At 47.6% G+C, this 19,824-nt stretch overlaps 3 protein-coding genes across 5 annotated transcripts in view; 2 read left to right on the top strand and 1 right to left on the bottom strand.

The window, feature by feature from the left end:
- Nucleotides 1-15,595, bottom strand: part of LOC135388923 (TM2 domain-containing protein 3-like) — a 140,594-nt gene extending 124,999 nt beyond the window's left edge. Inside the window, exons 1-2 of one of the 3 annotated variants that reach the window (XM_064618807.1) lie at nucleotides 15,360-15,588; nucleotides 14,569-14,728 (exon numbers count right to left, since the gene is read on the bottom strand). The gene's annotated coding sequence lies outside the window, so the exon portion shown is untranslated. Of the gene's footprint in view, nucleotides 1-14,568; nucleotides 14,729-15,359 lie in introns of all 3 variants that reach the window. The other 2 variants (XM_064618805.1, XM_064618808.1) reach the window with 2 other exon arrangements.
- Nucleotides 2,528-4,669, top strand: LOC135388918 (acetylcholinesterase-like). The gene is made up of 2 exons (XM_064618799.1): nucleotides 2,528-4,050; nucleotides 4,112-4,669. The coding sequence occupies exons 1-2, from the start codon at nucleotides 2,564-2,566 to the stop codon at nucleotides 4,275-4,277; spliced, it is 1,653 nt and encodes a 550-aa protein (XP_064474869.1). The 5' UTR covers nucleotides 2,528-2,563; the 3' UTR covers nucleotides 4,278-4,669.
- LOC135389753 (UPF0764 protein C16orf89 homolog) lies at nucleotides 8,533-15,532 on the top strand. The gene is made up of 6 exons (XM_064619783.1): nucleotides 8,533-8,710; nucleotides 9,093-9,236; nucleotides 9,295-9,542; nucleotides 10,499-10,661; nucleotides 14,579-14,734; nucleotides 15,387-15,532. The coding sequence occupies exons 1-6, from the start codon at nucleotides 8,533-8,535 to the stop codon at nucleotides 15,476-15,478; spliced, it is 981 nt and encodes a 326-aa protein (XP_064475853.1). The 3' UTR covers nucleotides 15,479-15,532.
- Nucleotides 15,596-19,824: the final 4,229 nt, after the last annotated feature.

The raw sequence follows: 19,824 nt of genomic DNA, 5'->3' as shown, positions 1-19,824 counted from the left end.
TCTGTGGCTCGCTGAATGTGTACTGTGTGTGCCCCCAGCGATTTCGACATTTTACACACACTTGGTCGACACTTCAGAACTACATGTTGAACTCCATCATCATCTCTATTCATCATCTCTCATCTGTTTGTACTTTCTGTGTGTAAGCGTACTGGGGTAGCCAGTTCGACTTTTTCGAAACTCACATACCCGTTTTTTTTCTTTATCGTATCACCATTACCAAGAAAGCGCGAACGACGATCCAGTGCACGGATGACGCCACTAGGCTACGGAGCTATATACCCCGGAAGCACGGCTTAGTTGGCCTTCAGAGCAGTTCCGCACAAAGAACTTTCTCTCGGCAGTAAATCAGTTACCTTCCCTTGATCAACGACTGACCGCGTATGAAGAACTGTCGTCCGTTTGGTTTGGTCTCTTCCGAGAAATCGCCAACCTCGGCATCGGGGACATCAGGAAAGAGTCAAGATGCTTGGCAGAAGTCTATAAAGAATATTTGGACGAACGTTTTCTTGACGAGGTGGTACACTTCAGTCGCTTTGCCAAGGTGTTTCTGCAAGAGGAGGTCGGCAGACGAGAACGGTTCCTCTACACGTTGATTATTGAGAAGTGAGTGAAAAAAGCTTTCCCTAATGTAGAGGTCGCTATTGCTCTAGAGTTAGCTCCTCTCGTATATATCTCTCGATGACGACTACCTAGTAGCAACAGTTCCGGTGAACGCTCCTTTTCGAAACTGAAGCTCATAAAGAACACTCATCGGGCAACCATGACGCACGGTAGATTTTATACCTTGTCACTGTTATGGGAGGGACATTCCTTAACAGCTTGATTGTATATAGAGCTCATTACTGTTTTTTTTTTAATTTTTGTAAGGATGTAACTGAATGTTCCAATTTACACTAGCAGCGTAATGTAGTCTTAGACAGCTTGCAAGATAACGGATGCAAGTTCTTAGAAGATACAAATTGAAAAAGCTGAAGTGAAGTACTCTTTTTGGAAACTGGGTGTTAATAAACGAGCCGACTACTGCTCACTGAACTTCTTGATATATCACACGGAGTATCTAATGACTTGGTCATAATCTATCCTATGAAGCAGCATGGAAAGTATAGGCAAAGCAGAAAGGCCTCCACCACGTACGCTGCCCCGGGTGCCCAACCTGTAAACCCAGCACTGGTCCAATCTTTTTTAATGAGTATCAACAACAACAACAACAACTTTATTGCGGGATGATGAATGGGGAGTTTCATCGCCAGGGGCGATGCTCTACCCCATTGCTGGTGGTGATGCGGGAAATGAAATAAGGAGCCCCTTCACAATAAGGATCGACGTCCTATAGACTCCAGAAGGTGAAGAGAGCTTTGAGGGCAGAGCGTTGGTGGACTGGATGCGGCCAGGGACCAAGCTTATGAGTAGTACAAGTAAGGCATGTCAGCCTATATAGTGCGGCGACATGCTGCACGTTCCGCAGGGTAGGACTGCGGATAACTGAGGTTGTAACTTCGACAACTGAGGTTGTTTTGACGTGCGCCGGAAATCTCCGACACACCGTGCTGGAAGCAACTTTTACCTCCCCCTACATTGCGAAGGTCCTCGGCTGATGGGATGCATTCTCTATTTTCATCAGCGCACCATACTACGTTTCTTGAGCAGCATCCGCGGCCGATGTACGTTGCAAAAATTGGAGCTGTGAAGCTCCATTTTTCATTCGCCTCTAACTTTCCTCATACATCTTCCATAAAACTTCGACGGCAATGTTTTATCCTTCCGCAAATATATAGAGAAAGAGGAAAGTTTCTCGTTGCGCTATGCATCTCGAGCAGACGATCCAATACCGGCTTTCACTCATTATATTCACATTTCTGAAATCGCAAGGTGTTTATCTTGATACTACAGTTTTATTACATGGCACGTGCTTTTTTTAATACGTCCCAGCAGTGTTTTTTACACCATGATGCGGCAGTGAACCATTGATCGTAGAAACGCATTTCAATGGTCCCAGCCGGAAGCACACCTGTTCGTCCGCACAGCCATAATGTGGAGTGCACCCGGGTGGGGGAACCACAGCAACCCAGAGTATTGCAAAACCGATCAACCTCTTTGTTGCACTCATTTTCGTCAGCAACCACATTGTCTAGAAAGGAGAGTCGAGCTTACAATCCTTATTCTCCATGTATTACAATCTTTTCTCCATGTCCAAATGTTTGACTCGCTGACAAGGTCACGTCACAGGATATAGCCGTTATGTTGGAATGGTTCGGTTGCAGTTGTCGCTATCAGTGGCTCTTAATACGTATCCCACTGAATGGGATTCATTGCGGCATCCCATCATAAACACCGATTGCTCAATATGTATCGTGTGGATCATCACATGAGAAGGAACGCAGGCTCCTCCGGAATCGCAAAAAGACGTTACGTAGATTGCGAGGCCGTTCACATAAATCAAGGCCGTCTTGTTTTCAGAATTAGCTTTGGCCGAAAGCAGTTTCAATATTTTAAGGGATACAAACCACACGGTGCTCGGCGGACAACGTGTGCAGAACGCCTCCAAGTTACGTGGGAGTGAATGAGGTACAAGATGATGCAGTGGAAAGCCGTTCTGTCGCTCATTTCTTTCGTGGCTACTGCTGCTGCCACAGAAACGACCCTGCGGACGACCGGAGGACAAATTCGTGGGACCGTCGAAATTACGGACGGTAAGCCCGTGGCCCGCTACTTGGGTATACCGTACGCTAAGCCTCCCATTGGTCCACTTCGGTATCGCCCTCCTGAGCCAGCTGCACCCTGGCAAGGAATCCTGGACACAACAGAGTTTCGTGCAAGCTGCGTTCAGGCCAATGGGTCTTTCCCGTCTTCTCTGCCATGGCTTGTAGACAAAAGAACAGTGAGTGAGGATTGCTTGTTCCTCAATATTTGGGTCCCGCAGACCTCTGACAGGGAAAAAGCGATCCTCATATGGATCCACGGCGGTGGGTTCCGTACCGGATCACCAGCTACGGAGTTGTACGACGGGAAGCTGTTGGCTGCTGTTGGAGACATTATGGTAGTAAGCGTGGCGTATCGTCTTGGCAGTTTTGGTTTTCTCTACACTGGAGAGGACAGTTCACCCGGAAACTACGGGCTGTTGGATCAAGAGTTGGCAATTCTTTGGGTACGTGACAATGCAGAAGCCTTCGGAGCTAATGCGTCTTCAATAACGCTTTACGGCGAAAGCGCGGGAGCAGCCGCCGCAGGTCTTCATCTTCTGGTGACACGAAATGCGGGGATCGTACGCCGTGCCATTATGGCGAGCTGGAGTCCTTACGGGCTAATGCCACCACAAAATGAAATTGGACGCGAGTTGGCCACAAAGCTGGCGAAAGCCGTCGGATGCGAAGTGGACCAGAACGATTGGATCAGTGTCGTGTCTTGCTTGCGAGCAGCTCCAGTTAAGGCAATCTTGAAAGCGGAAGATACACTAGGTTGCAACGCCCTCCTCACTTTCACGCCGTCATTCGGGGACTCCTACCTACCGCAACAATTTCATCATAGCATTCGCGATGGGAATCTCATTCCCATTGACGCACTACTGACCGGCGTCAACACCCACGAAGGAAGTCTATTTCTTCACATAACAGACCGTAAACTTTTCAGCGCGAAGAGCGAACCAGAAGATATGACCTCCTGTGAAGCATCCGCGTTCCTTTCTCGCAACTTCCTCACTGGCTTGCCAACGGCCTTGCAAAAGGCTGTAGACGAAAACTTTCAAGCAAACCTCGAGAACACAGACGAAATCCACGAGGCTCTGGCAGACTCTGTGGGCGACCTCATGTTCAACTGCCCAACGCGATTCTTTGCTGAAGCGTACGCAAAGCTAAACTACCCGGTCTACTTCTACTTGTTCGATCACCGGTCAGAGAAAAGTTCCTGGCCTCCGTGGATGGGGACAACGCACTTCGATGAGCTCCAGTATGCTTTTGGCATGCCATTTCGTTTTCCAGAGCGCTACACGGACCTGGACCGAGAGCAGAGTATGCTACTGATGACTCTTTTTACGCAGTTCGTCAGGACAGGGTAAGCATGCAGTAGACGTGTCCTCATGGACTAATTTAAATACATGACACCTTGTATGCAGGAGGCCTACATTGCCAGATGGCTCGTCATGGCCGACTTACACGAAGGAACAACCTCATCACCTGAGATTCCATGCAGGCAATTCCAGCACGGGCGCAGGATTTCGTGAAAACGGGTGCCACCTTCTCCGCGCTGCTTATATCTTACTTGGCCTCATAAAGCCATGACAAGCGTGGACAGGTGTTTACTGCTACGCTAAATGTTTGTAATCATCTCACTCTTGTTTCCATGGTGACTGACAAGACACGCCTTGTAGTCTTCGTAGGAGAATTCTTGCTCGCCTAGCTGTCCAACGTACGTTTTTCGAAAGCGCCCATACGTGTTGGACCACTGGTTTACCGTTACTGTCGAATGCCGAGCTATCTGAGTGAGCATCTGTGCACTTCGAAAAGATATGTTCATATATGCCCAGAAAACAAGCGCTCCCTAGAACGTCCTGTACGGGTCCTTACGTCCTGCTCCATAAGGCAAGAGCCCCAGGCCGTCCCAAGAATGACAGTCAAGGACCGTCCCGTGGCAGTCAGTTTTTGTTATCCCCAGGTACAACTGAGATGTCACTGACCGGATTAGCTCAGTTGTGAGTGGATATGATGCATGCTTTTTCGCTTTTCTGACGCTGATATTGTGCACTCTAAAAAACAAATAAATTGAGCAATTTTAGTCTTTTCTGGGACTAGATGAATGGAAACTTATGCGAAGTTAGATCTGTAACAAGAACACTGTATATGCTATAGGCTAGCGATGAATCTTTCCACGCAGTTCAGCAATACAGGTAGCAATTCGCGTATGATTTTCACATTGGGAACAGGTGGTGGTTGGGGGGGGGGATATGTGATGAGGGTCTGGTGAGACCCGCATCTGTTGGCTTTTAGGGATCGTTTTTATTTATATATATATATATATTTTTTTTTTGCAAGTAGAGCAAGGTGGGGCAAGATAAGACATGGGGCAGCGCGACATTTTTTTTATCTACGCCGCTTGTCTCAGACACGCGTTGCTCCATGCGCTTGAAACTTTACTCACAGGTAGCTCTGCATGTCCGCGTCATTGCACGTGAGAATTGTCCGGATTGGTACATGCGTTGAAGAGAGAGAGAGCAAAAAAAAAATCGGTTACTTCTGCCTGGAGTGTAAAGACCCGCCCAAAAGGCGCGATTTTCTGTAGTGCTTTTTCTTGTCATCTGTGCAGCAGCGATTCGCAGGATTATTCTGTCAATGTCAGTCCACATTATATTTCTTTATTCATTCGTCTAGACACATAAAAAATATGAGCACTCTCAGTTTGCCGGAGTTGAACGGAAAAATTAATTCATCCGATCTAATGCACGGTTCAAGATGCGACAATTTAACGTAATTTAAATTTAATGTAACTTAGAAAGGGGGAATATGTTTATTAAAGATAAAGAAAGGATAAAAAACGGATAAGTCAACTATCAGGTGGCTTTATGCTTGTTTCTCATATATTTCTTTTGTGCATATTGCCTAGGATTTTCCACCGAATTTTCCTGTTTTCTATGATACTTCCCGCAAAGCAGGAGCTCACGCAAAAGCGAGCGTCCAGTGTAACATCAGACTTGAGGTGCCTTGTTTGCAAAGGACGGTGGAGAAAAAAAGCGCCGGGCTCTGTGTGGTTTCATTGCACAGCATGTGGACGGTGGGCTCACGAGGAATGTGTAGGGGCTCACGGGCTGTACTTTGCCTGCTTCGACTGCAAAAACTAATTTGTGTAGTTCATTACCACGACGTGTCTCACCTTGCCCCACGCGATGTCTCGTCTTGCCCCGAGGGTTGTGGCACGATCAGACAATCTGCATTTTTTTAATTTCTTGTTGTGTGTTTACCTTGCACCGGCTACGTACGTTCTGCATTTACAGGTCAGAAGCTCTATACCCCTGGAACGCGCCGATAACTACTTTTTTAAATAAACAGGAAAAACATAAAGAAAATCATATTGAACCGCAAATTTCTGTCTCATCTTGCCCCGCCTTACCCTGTTTTTTGGGGGTGCTGCAATGTTTTTTGGGGGTATCAGGGGTTAGTGGGTGACGCTGGGGAAAAACCTGCATACGCAGTAACTGTAGTTCGCGTAGCGCTCAGAGACTATCATCATCACGTGTATATTTCTTCACAAAGGGCCAATCTTACCAGGAAGCTCACAATGGCCACCGTGCACAACAACTCGCTTTGACCCACCTCACCTCTACTCTTCCCACTGCCAACAAATCTTCACCGATGCCTCCGACATGCCTGACGCATCGAGCGCAGCCTTTTACGTCATCGATACAGACCATGAACAGGTTGTAGAGGAGGTGGTGTTCCTCTACATGAGTCCCGACCGGCGACGATGGAGGCAGATCTGCGCAGCCTCACGCTAGGATTGGTTGGCAGGCGCAGCGACGTGCGCCAGCAGAGGCACGTCTTCATCGTCGTCCACGGGCCGCCACATCCCCCCCCCCCCCCCCCATAAAACGCGGAGCGGGGTAGAGGTAGCGGTTGAGGTTCGCGAGACGAGAAAGAGGGGTGACACGTGGAACAGGGACTGCTGGACTTGTGTCTTGCCGCTGCCGCTGGTGAAAGCTCGAGGAGTGCCATCACGAAGCGTACAGAGACGTGACCATGGCGAAATGAGCAGAAACATGGGCGAACCATGGTAGGGAGCGGTCGAGCGTTGAGATGGAGTGAGATGAGTGAGCCGCCGTGAGTTCTTGTTGTCGCCTAGCGGTTCCTCTGTAGAACGGTGCAACGGTGCACCGGCCCTTCAGTGATGGCTTCGAATGTGGTCGTGCAGAAATTTGGGATAATGCTGGGCCAAATTATGCCGAACAAGGTGTTCTTTGTTCATGTCACCAAATGTAGAGGAAGTGCCACAAGGCCTACAAACTGCCCTACATTAGTCGTCCACCAAGGCTGAACTCTTCGGCATCCTGCCCGCCCCGGAATACATTGCTGACTTGCCACCTGGGAAGTGGGCCTTATCACAGACAGCAAGACGTCCCTCCTCCTCTTGATGTCGTCCAGCCCCAACCTCATACAGGGTATACCCAGCCTGATAATACAGACGTACTGCTCGTGACACGGTTGCCTGAAATTGCCTGTCAATAGTTCTGCAGCCCATGTTTCCTTTGATTGCCCTCGAACATGTTGTTCCAATATTCTGATTAAAGGTGAACCATATTCTGCACGTGTTTCTTACTCAAAATATGCAACACCTGGAGATTTGTGATGGTTTAAACCACTGGGTGCTGATTTCAGACAACCGTGTGACAGGCAGTACAACAGGCTCCGCGCCAATGCTCATGTTTTGTCCCTCCAATGGGTGCACAGACCTAACGCACAGACGCAGCTGCAAGACGCGCTGCTGCTGCTGCTGCCTCTCCCCAGCCACTGCACGTCGCCGGTGTTGCCGCCCGTGCCCAAGCGTTCAGATCTGACGCTGCCTCATACCGAGGAATAACTTCTGCACCACCTCCGTCTCAACGTTGTCCGCACTCCAGTGCTGCTATACAAAATGAGCCAATCCAGCTTCCCCCTTATGTTCCAGCTGTGGCGAGGTGGCCGATGTTCCTCAGTATCTTCCCCAACGGCAACCCCTCCGTCGTCGTCTAATGCAGCTTGGGTGCAGCACGATGTCCATGGCCATCCTCCTTGGTCCCGTCCCTCGGCCGACGCAGTGTGCCGTCACCACAATCCTGCTGCGCTTCCTGCAAGATTCGGGCCTTGCGTCCGCCCTCTGACCGGACGGATGTCGTGTGCCTGTGCTGCACTGACTGTTTTATTTCCTCTTTCTTTTTTAATCGCTTCTTCTTTTTCTTTTTTTGATGTTTATTTTGAGTTCTTCAAAATTTTTTGTGGAATAGCAAGCCAGCATCAACCTGGCTGACATTTCCTCTTTTCTCTATATTAAACATATACCCCCTCCCACCGTGCACGCGGGGAAAACCATACCGTGAAAGAATGCATGCAGGCAACACGAGAAGCGGCAGAACTAAATTTCATGATAACGGGTGTCCGCATAGCGTATATGTATCTTACTTCGCCTTATGAAGCCATATAGTACACGCATGCAAATACAAGTGCGATCGCGAGCATAAAGAATACATGCTTGGACTTTTCCTATGTTGCGGACAGACCTCGGTGGTACAATAAATAAGCAATGTCCTCGCAGGGCCTAGCAGGATTTGTTGGAATGGCAAGTCCGACGACCCTAAGCCTATCGATCGCCTTGCGCTAAGTCCATTAGCCGACGTTCTCAGCCAATTCGTTCGCAGCTAATTACCCGTACGTTTCTTTTATCCCACATTACGATGTAAGGCGGTGCCTTCCCGACGCTTTCATTTTTTTTTTTTTTTTTACCGGGTAATGAAGAAAACAGCTTAGACGCTATAAGAGTTGCCATATGTGTTGACCCACAGAAGCAGCTCAGATGCACGGGCGGTCTGTGGTCATTGCTGCCTTCAGTTGGGCAGCGTTTGTGGCTACTGGAAACCCAGGGCCGCTTGTCCCTCGGTTAATTCGTGCCCTGGACAGAACACTCGATGCCCTAGGAGCCAGGATGGATTCAGTCTTTGCGGACGTTGCGCTGGGGCTCCGTGTTGCAAACGGTATGGATCTTTGTGACGTATTTCTTGTGCTCTTGTCTTGTCAGAGTGGTAGTTTGCCAGTTTGAGGCTAGAAGTATGGTTCGCATTAGGGTAATCTACGATTCCGCTTGTTGTTATCCCCCCTGCCTCCCCACATGTGGCCCATTAGCAAATGGTAGCGCTGTGTACCCCGCTCCACCACCTTCTCCTGATGGTAGCAACATCCCGTTTTTCATTGGTGTCCTTGTAGACTGTCAAAAACGCTACCTTATTCATGGTGCACACGCCGCAATAAACGTGACGCGAAGTGAACTATTTCAGTGTCGAGTCCAAGCGACAAAAAATTCATTATTCTGCTGCATGACATAACTATATCGTTAAGGGCGATTACAATTATGCACAGATCAGCTGGAAGACTTGATCTCATCTACGAAACTTCACGACTCACTGTCTCGTGAGCTGCAAGACTTGAAAAGAAAATCTGGGCGGCTGGCCGACCAGGCCGTGGCGTTGATCAACACACGCAAAGCAGGCTACGACATGGAGGGTATGTGGACGCATTGTAAGATGACGTTGAATTTGAATGCTTGTTGATGCTGACCTAGCGAAGGCTATCCTGAGGAAAGGACTGTGGCGCACAACTGCAAGAAAAGAAGCGGTGCCGAAAAGGCGCCCACAGGGTCACCCAGGAAAACCGCAGAGGATAACCGAAAAGAGTTCGGGACGTTGTTTTAACGAGCTAACACCTGGTTGCCAGAACATATCCCGACACTGTTGGGACTTGATGACAACAAGTGGTGGACACGGTTATGAAGTGACGCATCAAGTACTCTATCTGGCTGCAGGACAAGGTGTAAGTTGACCCAGCAAAAGTAAGTCTATCGATAATTCACTGAAAGCTTGTCGAACCCTGATGCCAGCAATCCTCAAAGGCAAAAATAGTTGAATAGTAGAATGAGTTGTACGGACTTGGAGCACTGCAAAGGGCCGCGCCGGTCTGAAAACACCAGCCCGGCGCGGGTCGAAATCGGGCCTCAGGGTCGTTTTGACTGCGGGCTCGGGTTCAGCCCCAGAATTCTCGGACCTCTGTCGGGCCGAGCTTTTGTGAGCCTTTCCTTCGTAGTATTTAATCCTCAACATACGTTCTGAAAACAAAGCAACTATGTACCTGGGTGCTCCCTCCGTCTTTCTGCTAAGACGCAACAACATTGGTGTCGAGTTACTCGACTTCACCATGTTGTGGATCTCGCCCTCGCTGTTGGCGTGCACCGTGGACAGGCGCGCTAGTCTCCACGGTCACGTGTTGCTACATGTACAAACCGCATCAGCAGCTGCGCTTGCGCGTTCCAAGTATGTGTGGTTTACGGCATTTGCTGTGTACACTGTACAGTGTCCGCCACATTGCAACTGCGAGCCGGGCCTCGGCCGGGCTTTCGGCAGCCGTGTCGGGTAAGCCTCCGTGGCTTCGGGTACGGGCCGGGCCGGGACGGTAAATTCAGGCCCGTGCAGTGTAGTACGGACATCATACAACAAGCCTTCCACGAGGTACCTCCGAAGTGGAAGTCTGACGAACTCGTCTGTCTTTCGGCAACCTATACGAGGGCAGCCTGTGCAAGAAAATATAGCGTGTTGGTTGACTTGAAATATGTCGAAGCAACGCGTTCGTGTCCGTCTTTGACTATTTTTCGCCGTGCCATGAGCATGTGAAATTATCGTTTTCTTCTTCTTCACTTTGTAGTCCGAGGCTTTTGTGTCGGCTGCCGATGAAACATCAGCAAAAACCTCGCGTTTTCAATCCTCCCGTTCCAGTTAGGTTGCACTTCCAGGATGGAGAGCATGGACGAAGGCAATAGTGGATCCACCGTAGACGTGCTTTTGAAGCAGTTCTGCTCAGTAGTCGCCGATGATGCTCTGGAGTCCGCACGGCAAGGATTCCAGCCGTCGGAGAAAATGGACCTCTTTTTAGAGCAAGGTGAGAACAGGAGTAACCAGTCAAAGCTGCAGTGTATCACAACGTGCAGCCATCGTTTAGTCATACACGGCCCAGTATTTGGGTGTGTCCCGTTCAGTGATAGTTCACGTGATCCTGCCATTAGTTCAGAGCAAAAGCACCTTGCTCTGTAGGAAACTAGTCGCTTATGACTTCCCACTGTGGGGCACAGTTTCCTCGACTATGGTGATGAATAAATATAAGTAAATACTTTTTTTTCTCGAATGTGTTGCCTCACGAAGTGTTTTGTACATTTTTGCCTATTTGCAATCTCGGTGCTGGTTTCGTTTTACACAGGGTGTCCTAACTAACGTTACAGCAAGATTTAGAAAAAAAAAAAGTATGAATGAAGCCCGCTAAATGTTGGTTGCAGTCGTGTATCGTAGCCGCCAGTATTTCTTTTATTGTGTCCAATTAATTAATTAGATGAGGCTAATTAGCTAACTACAAAATATTGTTTTAAAGGTCGGGGTGTCATTGCAAAAATATAGTTTAGAAACACTCTGACTGGGGTGTCTAAAGGTACGCTTTGTGTTTCTATTATTTTTTTTTCGACAAACAGACCCACGAAATACGAAACTAGCAAGTGACAACGCGCCCGCGCATCGCGGACAAGTCGTCACGTGATATGCGCTCGCTGAATATTTTGCTGCGAGCCATTGACAAGCTAACACGCCAACAACATTTCACAGTCGCACAATACATGCTGAAGGCTGCAGATGCGCATAGACGGTTTATCCGTCCCTTCCTCTTTCGTTTCCTTTGATAAGTGGATTCATAATTGCAATTTCCCTGATCTCACTGGTGCGCCCCTTTTCGCGATGCACATAGATAACTGCGTTTCTAAAGGGGAAGTCAAAAGCGTCCACCACTCCACGCAAGGAAAAAAAAAATTAACGAATACAGCAACGTAACTAGGGCAGGTCACTGTAGCGTACACACAAACGGCGCTCGAAGGTTACCGAAAAAAACTGAGAACATGTCTCCGTATACGACTCATTTCCAGCCTCTTTGTAGGCTATGAAATGCATCAATGCTTGTGAGTAGCAGTACCTGAGCACTGAATATAACTTTAGGATTGCTCGCGGAATGGTGGCTTAGTAAGTGAAGTGCGAAGTCGCCTAATAAGTGCGGAAGGCTGTCGCAGACATACTACTGCTTTTTCTTTTTTTTTATGTAACAAAGCGTAAAGTCAGAAAATGGCACTTGTACGAATGCCCTTTGAATTATTATCCCTAATAAACAAAAATTAGCAATATTTATGACAATTTTTTGGACCTCAAAACGAAAACATGCGACGCCCGGCGAACGAGCCGAGCGAGCTATGCGAACGTCCGCTAAAGTCACACAGTTTGGTGCCGACACGGCTGCCTAGTCTAAGCCCAAGCGCCAAGGAAGGGCCCCGCCCACGACGACCTGTCCTGAACTAACCTAACCTAACCTAACCTAACCTAACCTAACCTGATCCAAACCGGCTAAAACCGTCGTCATTTCAGCGCCCCCTGGAACAGTTTTATTATAATACGGTACCCTTTTTAATATCGACTATTAAATGGTGCTTATAAACAGAGCGCGGATTTTCATGCAAATGCACGTTTTTTTTTCTCTCTCTCTCTCACTTTCGGCATGGTTTCGTATCTGGACGATGAAAAAACATGTTTGGTCGTCGTTTGGGGCCGATGAGAAAGGTTTTGTGGTGCATATAAACGCATGTATGGCATATCTCGCATGAAAATGCATATTTTGCCATATTGAAGATGGCAGGCGCGAGATTGTTCTTCTTCGTTTTAGTCGAGGAACGTTGTTAGTGGGTCAAGTACGATCAACGCAGAAGAAAATAGAACATTGAGACTACTCTGTCTATACTATGATGTGAGCATTCATGCAGTGGAATACATTTGATCAGGTGCTGATGACATGCAGTCCACTGCATGAAAGCGTCTACCATAATAAACGCAGTAGTTTCAAGGTTTTATATTCTCATCACTCCTTTTTAATTAAGGTTGTGGGTCCCCTTTCGCAAGAATTTCGGTCAGAATACAATAGTTTATTCCGCACGGATGTGGTGTTCAGCACCCACCCTAGCTGCAAAACTGTACGAAATACTACCCACAAATGTTCGAGAACATACAACGACGCTCAAGGCTTGCGCCTTCGCATGCCTCCTGCATGTACGTTCTATCCTCGTGTATCGTGCCGGTAGGCAGTTTTCTTTCTTTGCCGTTACGAAGAGGGGCAGCCTTCACATTTACATCCGCACTGTGGTGCAGTGCCGAAACCAAAGCCTTCAGCTGAATGATTTAAAGGTACTGTAAAGCAGCACCGATCAAATGTCATTTAGGGTGGCTATTCGATAGTCCAAGCCACCAGGACAAAAACTGTGCAAGTTCCATTCCAATCGACGGTGCAGTTAATTAGAAAATTACAATTAAAGATTACCGGCAACACTGTCTAGGTATTCGAAATGAATCCGTCCTTCTGACACATACGGCGGCAACCACATTGCATGCGTATAACACTGGGCCCGACATAACAATCCACCACAATCCACCATAAAATCCGCCCCTGCGATCCACACAACGATCCACATCTGAGGATAAACGGATAAGCGAACTGAAATGAAATGCTGAGCCGTTGAAAAAAATGTGTCAGACGTTCAAGAAGCCAGACAGCGTCGGGACTTGTTTGTTCACAGAGAGTTTGTTCGTTCGAAAGAGGCCGCGAACAAAAGGAGCCCGCAGGCGCAGCAGAGAAGTAGGGAGAGCCCCCATCGAACAGCGGCCAGCACTGGGTTACTTCGCAAAAACAGGGGTTAACAGGTTAAACTGTTAACAGGGGTTTCAGAATGCATAGGTAAACAGGAAAACTAATAATATGGTTACTAAAATAACGAAATCCCGATGTCACAGTGTGTAATACCAATTTTCAGTGTTGCCCGCTGTACAGGGGGTTGTTTGACACCAGGCGTCGCACCGCTCCACTACGGCGCATCTTTCATGGCAAATTAAAAATATTTATAGCGCGTTGTCGGTCGTATGGTTCCGCATATGGTATTTAGAAGCAACAAAGTCTCTAGTCACATCACCGGCATATCATGCTTGTCTACTGCTTTACAGTACCTTTAATGTGTGTGGCGCAAGGTCTCTTTGTTCTGTGTCCCTGAACAAAGGCGGCTTTACATTACCGCGTGACTCCCAATACAACGCTCAAATTTTGTCAAATATTAACTGTATGCATTGCCTTCATACCAACGACGATGAAAAACATGACATATATTCAAATAAATTTTTTACTACATATTTCGAATGTTTTGATGCATACCCCAACAACACACCGAATGCCCTCTGGATGAACGAATGATGTCCTAACGGATTCGTACGTCCGATGGATATCTGACGGACATCCATCAGACGTACTCGTCAGGACATTATTCGTACGTCCAGAGGATTTCCGGTGGTAGGTGCATGCATATTTCGCGTTTTTTCCCTTCTTTTTCGTACCCGAGTTCTACTTATAATTGAGAAAGGCGTTGAGTAATATACGACAGTTCGTACGAGACAACTCTGTTGGCAGTCAAAAAGTCCCGAGTCAGTGCCGGAAATAACTGGCACTTTGGCGTTGAGGGCGCCCTTGTCGTAGAACCTACGCCCAAACAACAACAACAACAACCTCTATTTGTATGATTTTGCAGTGTTATGCATCACACACAAAACATTGCATAAAAAGTGAAAGAAAGAAAAGGCATGAAGTCACTGTATCTATAATAGGCTAACTCACCTTACGCGTCAATTTACTCCCAAATTAGGGGCTTCTATTCACTATACACCCTTGTATTTATGAGCACAACAAATCCTCAGTTAATCCTCAACAAATGCATCTGATCGCTTACCCCGTCCTAGTTGCAGTCTGCGGTGCACGAGGTGTGGCTCAGTTACTGTGGCCCCCGTGGGTGAACATGGCCCTATCCTGGCAGAAGCCGAACGGCTGCTTCCATCGGCCACACGACACTGCCAACAAGGTGCTCCGAACTCGCAGATCGGAACGGGTAACTGCAGGTAACATCTCTTCACCTCGTCTTGCAACATGCACACTTAAGAATAATAGCACTAAGAACACAAGGCTAAGGGTACATAGTTTGTGTGTCGTTCGACCCTTCGTTTTATGTTCTTAGCGCTTTTACTCCAAAGCATCTTTTCGCCATCTGGCACCACCCAAATCAACGGTACTCTCGTTGACAGTCAACGGTGGTGGTGGTGGTAACAGCTTGCCGTCGACAGTCAACGTATCTCCGGGTAGTGCAGTTGTAACAAATCGTACCTATTCAATATCCGGACTGAAAGCCAGCCCACTCGTTTTCACGGTCTATGTGACCGAACAAGCCCGTACCATGTTTATGAAATCTTACTCGTTTATAGCACGACCTACTCTATGCTAGTAAAGTAGTAGGTCGCGCTTTGTAGCGCTGGTGACGCAGTAGTTTGAAAACGGCGTAGGTGGAATTAAAAAAAGGCCTCTGTGGTAGGCTTAACAAGCTGCTGCGTTTGTAGGATTGAAGCACGGTGTACACCTTTCCGGGACTCCGCATCCGTAAGTCCCTGTCACTAAAGCATGCCATTACCCCAGTTAGACACGTAACAGCGGCCGGCCACTTGCGCAAGAAGGTATTCATATTATACACACCTACTGATCGTCATCGTTTCTTTTCAGACGGCTGCCTGTTGCACATGACAAGCGTTGCTACGGGAGCCCTGGCAGTTTGGCTGAGATCCTTTCTGCGCCAAGCGCCACCATTTGTCTGACCCTCTACTCTGTATGCACCGTACGAGGTGATGACATTAAAACAAAAGTGCTCCCAGCTATCTCTTATCTGTTCCTTGGTCGCTGCGCCGAGTTGCACGCGATGCGCACTCCAGTGTGCAGTAAACGAAAAATATACCGAATCTGCGTCGTCAGTCTGAAGTTGCTGTTACGTATATTTTTAACCAGTTGAACCTGTAAAACGATTCCGGTTGAAAATTTGTCGAGCCAGATAACCGCACAAATCACTGGCGTGGGGAGGGAATTGTAAAGGCGCCCTCGCAGTGTTTGCTTTTTGCACACGTCTAACACGCACGAGTATGTCGTCTTGTCGTCTCACCCTTTCCTCACACTCAGAAGAACGTACGTAGCGTGCTCCAAGGTCAATGCCACCACACACCCATCTGTCTTGTTCGCATGATTCTGCGTCTTGATATCTTGTTTTCACCGATGATGTGTGTCCGCTGTACGTTCAACACTGTTATTTACGAGGCTACAACGACCACATTGCGCTCCACGTCTTTGGTCATTGTGAGGGCGTAGCAAACGTAATGCCTTCGAAAAGAAGAGCGTGTCGTTGTGTCCTCCTTTCACTCGGTCAGACGTGGTGGGACAATCACAGTCCCTAGGTGGTCGTTAGTGGATCGACAATAAGCGCTTTAATTACCTCTTCGGTTGAAGGGGGCGAGGCCATCGGTCTGGAAACCGTAATTCGAATGTTATACAGAGTGTGGTCGACGCTGTGGTCACGAATACTATTTCCCACGTTGCTGTTCGCGCAGAGAAAGGATGCCTTTTAAGACGTAATGATATTAATATGTAGAGCGGAATTGAACAACTGGTGGAAGAGTTGCATAGCGTAGAAAGTAATAATTCATTATAGTGCTTGAATGGGGGCCCATGTTGCTTCGACAAGAACATCCACAGATAGACTGTTCCACTTCTGCATTGTTGGAGAACTACCTATGGAAGTGGCCCCCTTAACAAAGGCGCACTCTGTCTTACATACAACGCTCCCAAGGGGAGAGTGCTTTTTGTACGTGCTATACCGTGCGAAATATCCTGAAAATCCGGAAGATCCGCTACGGAGGGCCGTCCGGTCCTACAGTCGTGCTTGCTATATAGAGACGCGCAAATGTCTCCACTGGAATCTAGTAAGTGACCGGATGAAGGCACCGCTTTGTCATCGCTTAGTACCAACGATCTCCACGATAGCGTGAAGCCTGTGTACTCACTCCCACTGCCTGTTCACTGCGAATACTTGATCCACGAGAGAGACAACGACCGCTTGCGCGTTGACCTCCTGTGCGTGGACCACGCTGTGGACAAGACCAAAATGAAAGGATCCGGATGTAACATCCGAGATGTAATAACTCGACGTTTCGCTTGATAGAACGTTATCGCTCGCATATGCAAATTACAAGCAGATTCCAAAATTAACCTCGCTGAAGTTACATCGTCAAACTCCGCATGTCTCCGTGACGAAAGGCATCAGAATGCCTCCCGCCTTTCGACAATTACCATAATTACGCCGCATGCAACGCTTATCGATGTATACATATACACGCGTGTGTCAGACGTCATACTCGAGGTCCCGTTATGAGGATAACCATTAACGCACTGAAAGAGTTGTTTGTTATGTAAACACACCCATCCGTTTGTAAGCTCTTCCGTACAGCGTGTAATCAATACGTCGAATTGCCAGTATTCGAAAAGGCTTCGCATACTCATTATACTCGCATGATTATGCACCTTTCCAGAAATGGGCACAGAGCCAATATAGAACCTCTGGATGTGCTCCTGTGTATGCCGAGGTCGTCCGTGTAGCAATGCCAAGGAGAGCTATCGGGTTTTACTCATAGAAACCTGCGAGAGCGTATCCTCCTGCTCGTTATTACGAAACTTTGAGATTGGTTTCGCTTCTAGGTACCTCAACAGTGAACAAGCTCGTCTTGTCACCAGTTGAAACTATGTTACGTAAAGGCTCACGTCGGCAGATAAACTAACCTTTGTATGCCGAGAACGTATACTAGAATAGCTTTCTGTCAGAACAAGAGCCGTCGATATCTCGAGCAGGGTGGAGTTGAGACGGACACCTTCTGGGCGTCCAGAAGAACAACAGCGTCCTGAGGATCTTCCCGGGAACGAAAACGATGAGTTATTAACGAGACATACCAGTAGATTCGAGGCGTGAGGAATCTCAACGGACAAGATATTGTAGTCCCAACAATGTTGCCTCACAGAAACAGCTGCAGACAACGATAACTACCGCACAAAACGACAACCGAAACAATAGCGTTTCGACGGTTTCAAGGATAGCCTGCCATCACGGAGTCTGGTCCATAAACTCGTGGAAGGTTACATCTTGTCATGCGGAGGTACGTATTGTCATCAAGTAGGGCAGTGATACGAGGAAAAACTCATCGAAAGGGAGACTGCTATATGTAAAGAACGGTAAGTGCATACTGTCACCGAAAGCTCGCCAGTTACATACCATATCTGAGATGCGGGTCGTGTGTGGAACGCATACAAGGGTCTGCTACCGTGCTAGAGAAAACACACATTTGTGTATTATTGTTATAAATAGAGATAAATCACCGTGACTCAAATTCTTTTGTTGTTGTTGCATATCACGTAGCACGCATCCATACCACAGAATAGTGGCGATTTCTAGAATACCATTGGTAAGAAAGTGCCACTACGCTAAGAGAATGTCCGACAGGTCATCTACGGACCGTATCATAGTTGGATAGCACTGGAAAATAAATAAATAAATAAACAGTTGCGCAGACATTTGGAGAGGAAGCGAGCCGGAAAAAACGCGTTCTTACTGCGAAGCTACACAATTTTCAGATTTTTTCCATTGAAATCTCATACGTACAAGAAAATGAACGTGCGAATCGCATTCTGGTTTTCGAACATGCCACAAGACAGCAACAACAACAACAACAACTAGATAATGCTGATGACATGGGACGTTTCACCGCGGCGGTGCCACAAGACGATACATACAGAGTACATATAGAGTACAGATATGCAAGGAACAGCGATTAATAATTATGCACCAGCGGCATGACTGAGTGGAGAAAAGCATACGCTCGTTGTCGGCAGCCAAGGTCATGCTGACGAGACTGGGAGGTGGTGGGTTCGAATCCTACCACCTGCAGTGCTGTCTGATGTTTTCCCTGGGTTTCCGTGCAGACTTTCCAGGCGAATATGTCGGCACAGCTCCACCTGATGTGGGCCCAGGACGCACACTAACACTCCCCTTGTCCCTCACTCCTTCCTGCTGTCCTCTCTCCACCTGTCCACGTCTGTACGCCGGTCATAGCCACAGTTGCTTCACGGCTCTAACGCGAAATGCTTAAAAAAATGTGACGTTAAAGCGCTCGTTCGTTTGCGATACATCCACAGAAAAAAATCGTGTCGAAGCAACAATACCGAGGCGATGCCGCTGTTTTCTTTCTCCCGACTTTCCAGCTCGTCGAACGGCGCATAACTGTGGATTGCGAGTACATACTGCAGCGATCACAAGGCCAATCGGGGTAGGTATATTAGTAGTTCGACTCCACTAATGTCAGCGCTGTAACCTTCCTGTTGTTGAAGGTCAGCCGTGTAGGAGCTCTCTAAGCCGTGACATCATCTCGCTCCGATCCGTGATGCATCTGCGGCGCAAACGCATACAAATGAACAAGGTGTACAGCAAGTTTCACAGATGAGAAGTTTATTTCCAGAGTTCGTCAAAAAGGACAGAGAAGGAAAAGCCATCACCTTCGGTCCCGCTTTGGAGAAGCTTGTATAGCTTTCCCTTTCTGGGATACTTGACTCGTTAGTTGGCGGGGTATCAATATTCTTGTCTCTTTTGTGAGGTGTCTGCATCTGCAATCTCTAAACTGTTTGCGCTGCTGTTCACATCTCCCCGAATGACATCGTTCTCTCTCCTGATTGGTTGAAAATGAGAGACGTAGGCCATTTTGTGGACTTTTCTTGCCACAAAAAGGCGTACGCCTTGCGCTTTCCACAAATCAGGAGTGGTACAAGTATTTTTCTCTGCAATGGTTTACCTTCGCCGTGCTATGTGGTGAAATTCTGTCTATACCGTCAATGTTTTCTTTCTGTTGTGCAAACAAAAAAAAAAAAAACAGAAAATAGACTTTGCTGCTCTACGTTCACAGCAGAAATATAGGGGTTCAAGCAAAGTCATCACTGCTTCCCCATAAAAAATAAAAATAAAAATTCAAAAACAAACCGAAGGCTGCATAAACAGGAAGCATTACCATCCCCATTTCGCACGTAACTCCTAGACTTTAGAAGAAAAAGAAAAGTCAGCTCTAAGTCATCTTTTTAC

Source organism: Ornithodoros turicata, chromosome 3, assembly GCF_037126465.1.
Source record: "Ornithodoros turicata isolate Travis chromosome 3, ASM3712646v1, whole genome shotgun sequence".
Lineage (NCBI taxonomy): Eukaryota > Metazoa > Arthropoda > Arachnida > Ixodida > Argasidae > Ornithodoros > Ornithodoros turicata.
The sequence above is the reverse complement of the archived record's forward strand: the minus strand, read 5'-3'. Positions and strand labels throughout refer to the sequence as shown.

Coding starts and splice junctions, on each gene's coding strand:
- LOC135388918 (XM_064618799.1), top strand. CDS start 2,564: ATGAGGTACAAGATGATGCAGTGGAAAGCCGTTCTGTCGCTCATTTCT. Junction 4,051..4,111: donor ACGCAGTTCGTCAGGACAGG/GTAAGCATGCAG, acceptor CCTTGTATGCAG/GAGGCCTACATTGCCAGATG.
- LOC135389753 (XM_064619783.1), top strand. CDS start 8,533: ATGCACGGGCGGTCTGTGGTCATTGCTGCCTTCAGTTGGGCAGCGTTT. Junction 8,711..9,092: donor GGGGCTCCGTGTTGCAAACG/GTATGGATCTTT, acceptor AATTATGCACAG/ATCAGCTGGAAGACTTGATC. Junction 9,237..9,294: donor AGCAGGCTACGACATGGAGG/GTATGTGGACGC, acceptor ATGCTGACCTAG/CGAAGGCTATCCTGAGGAAA.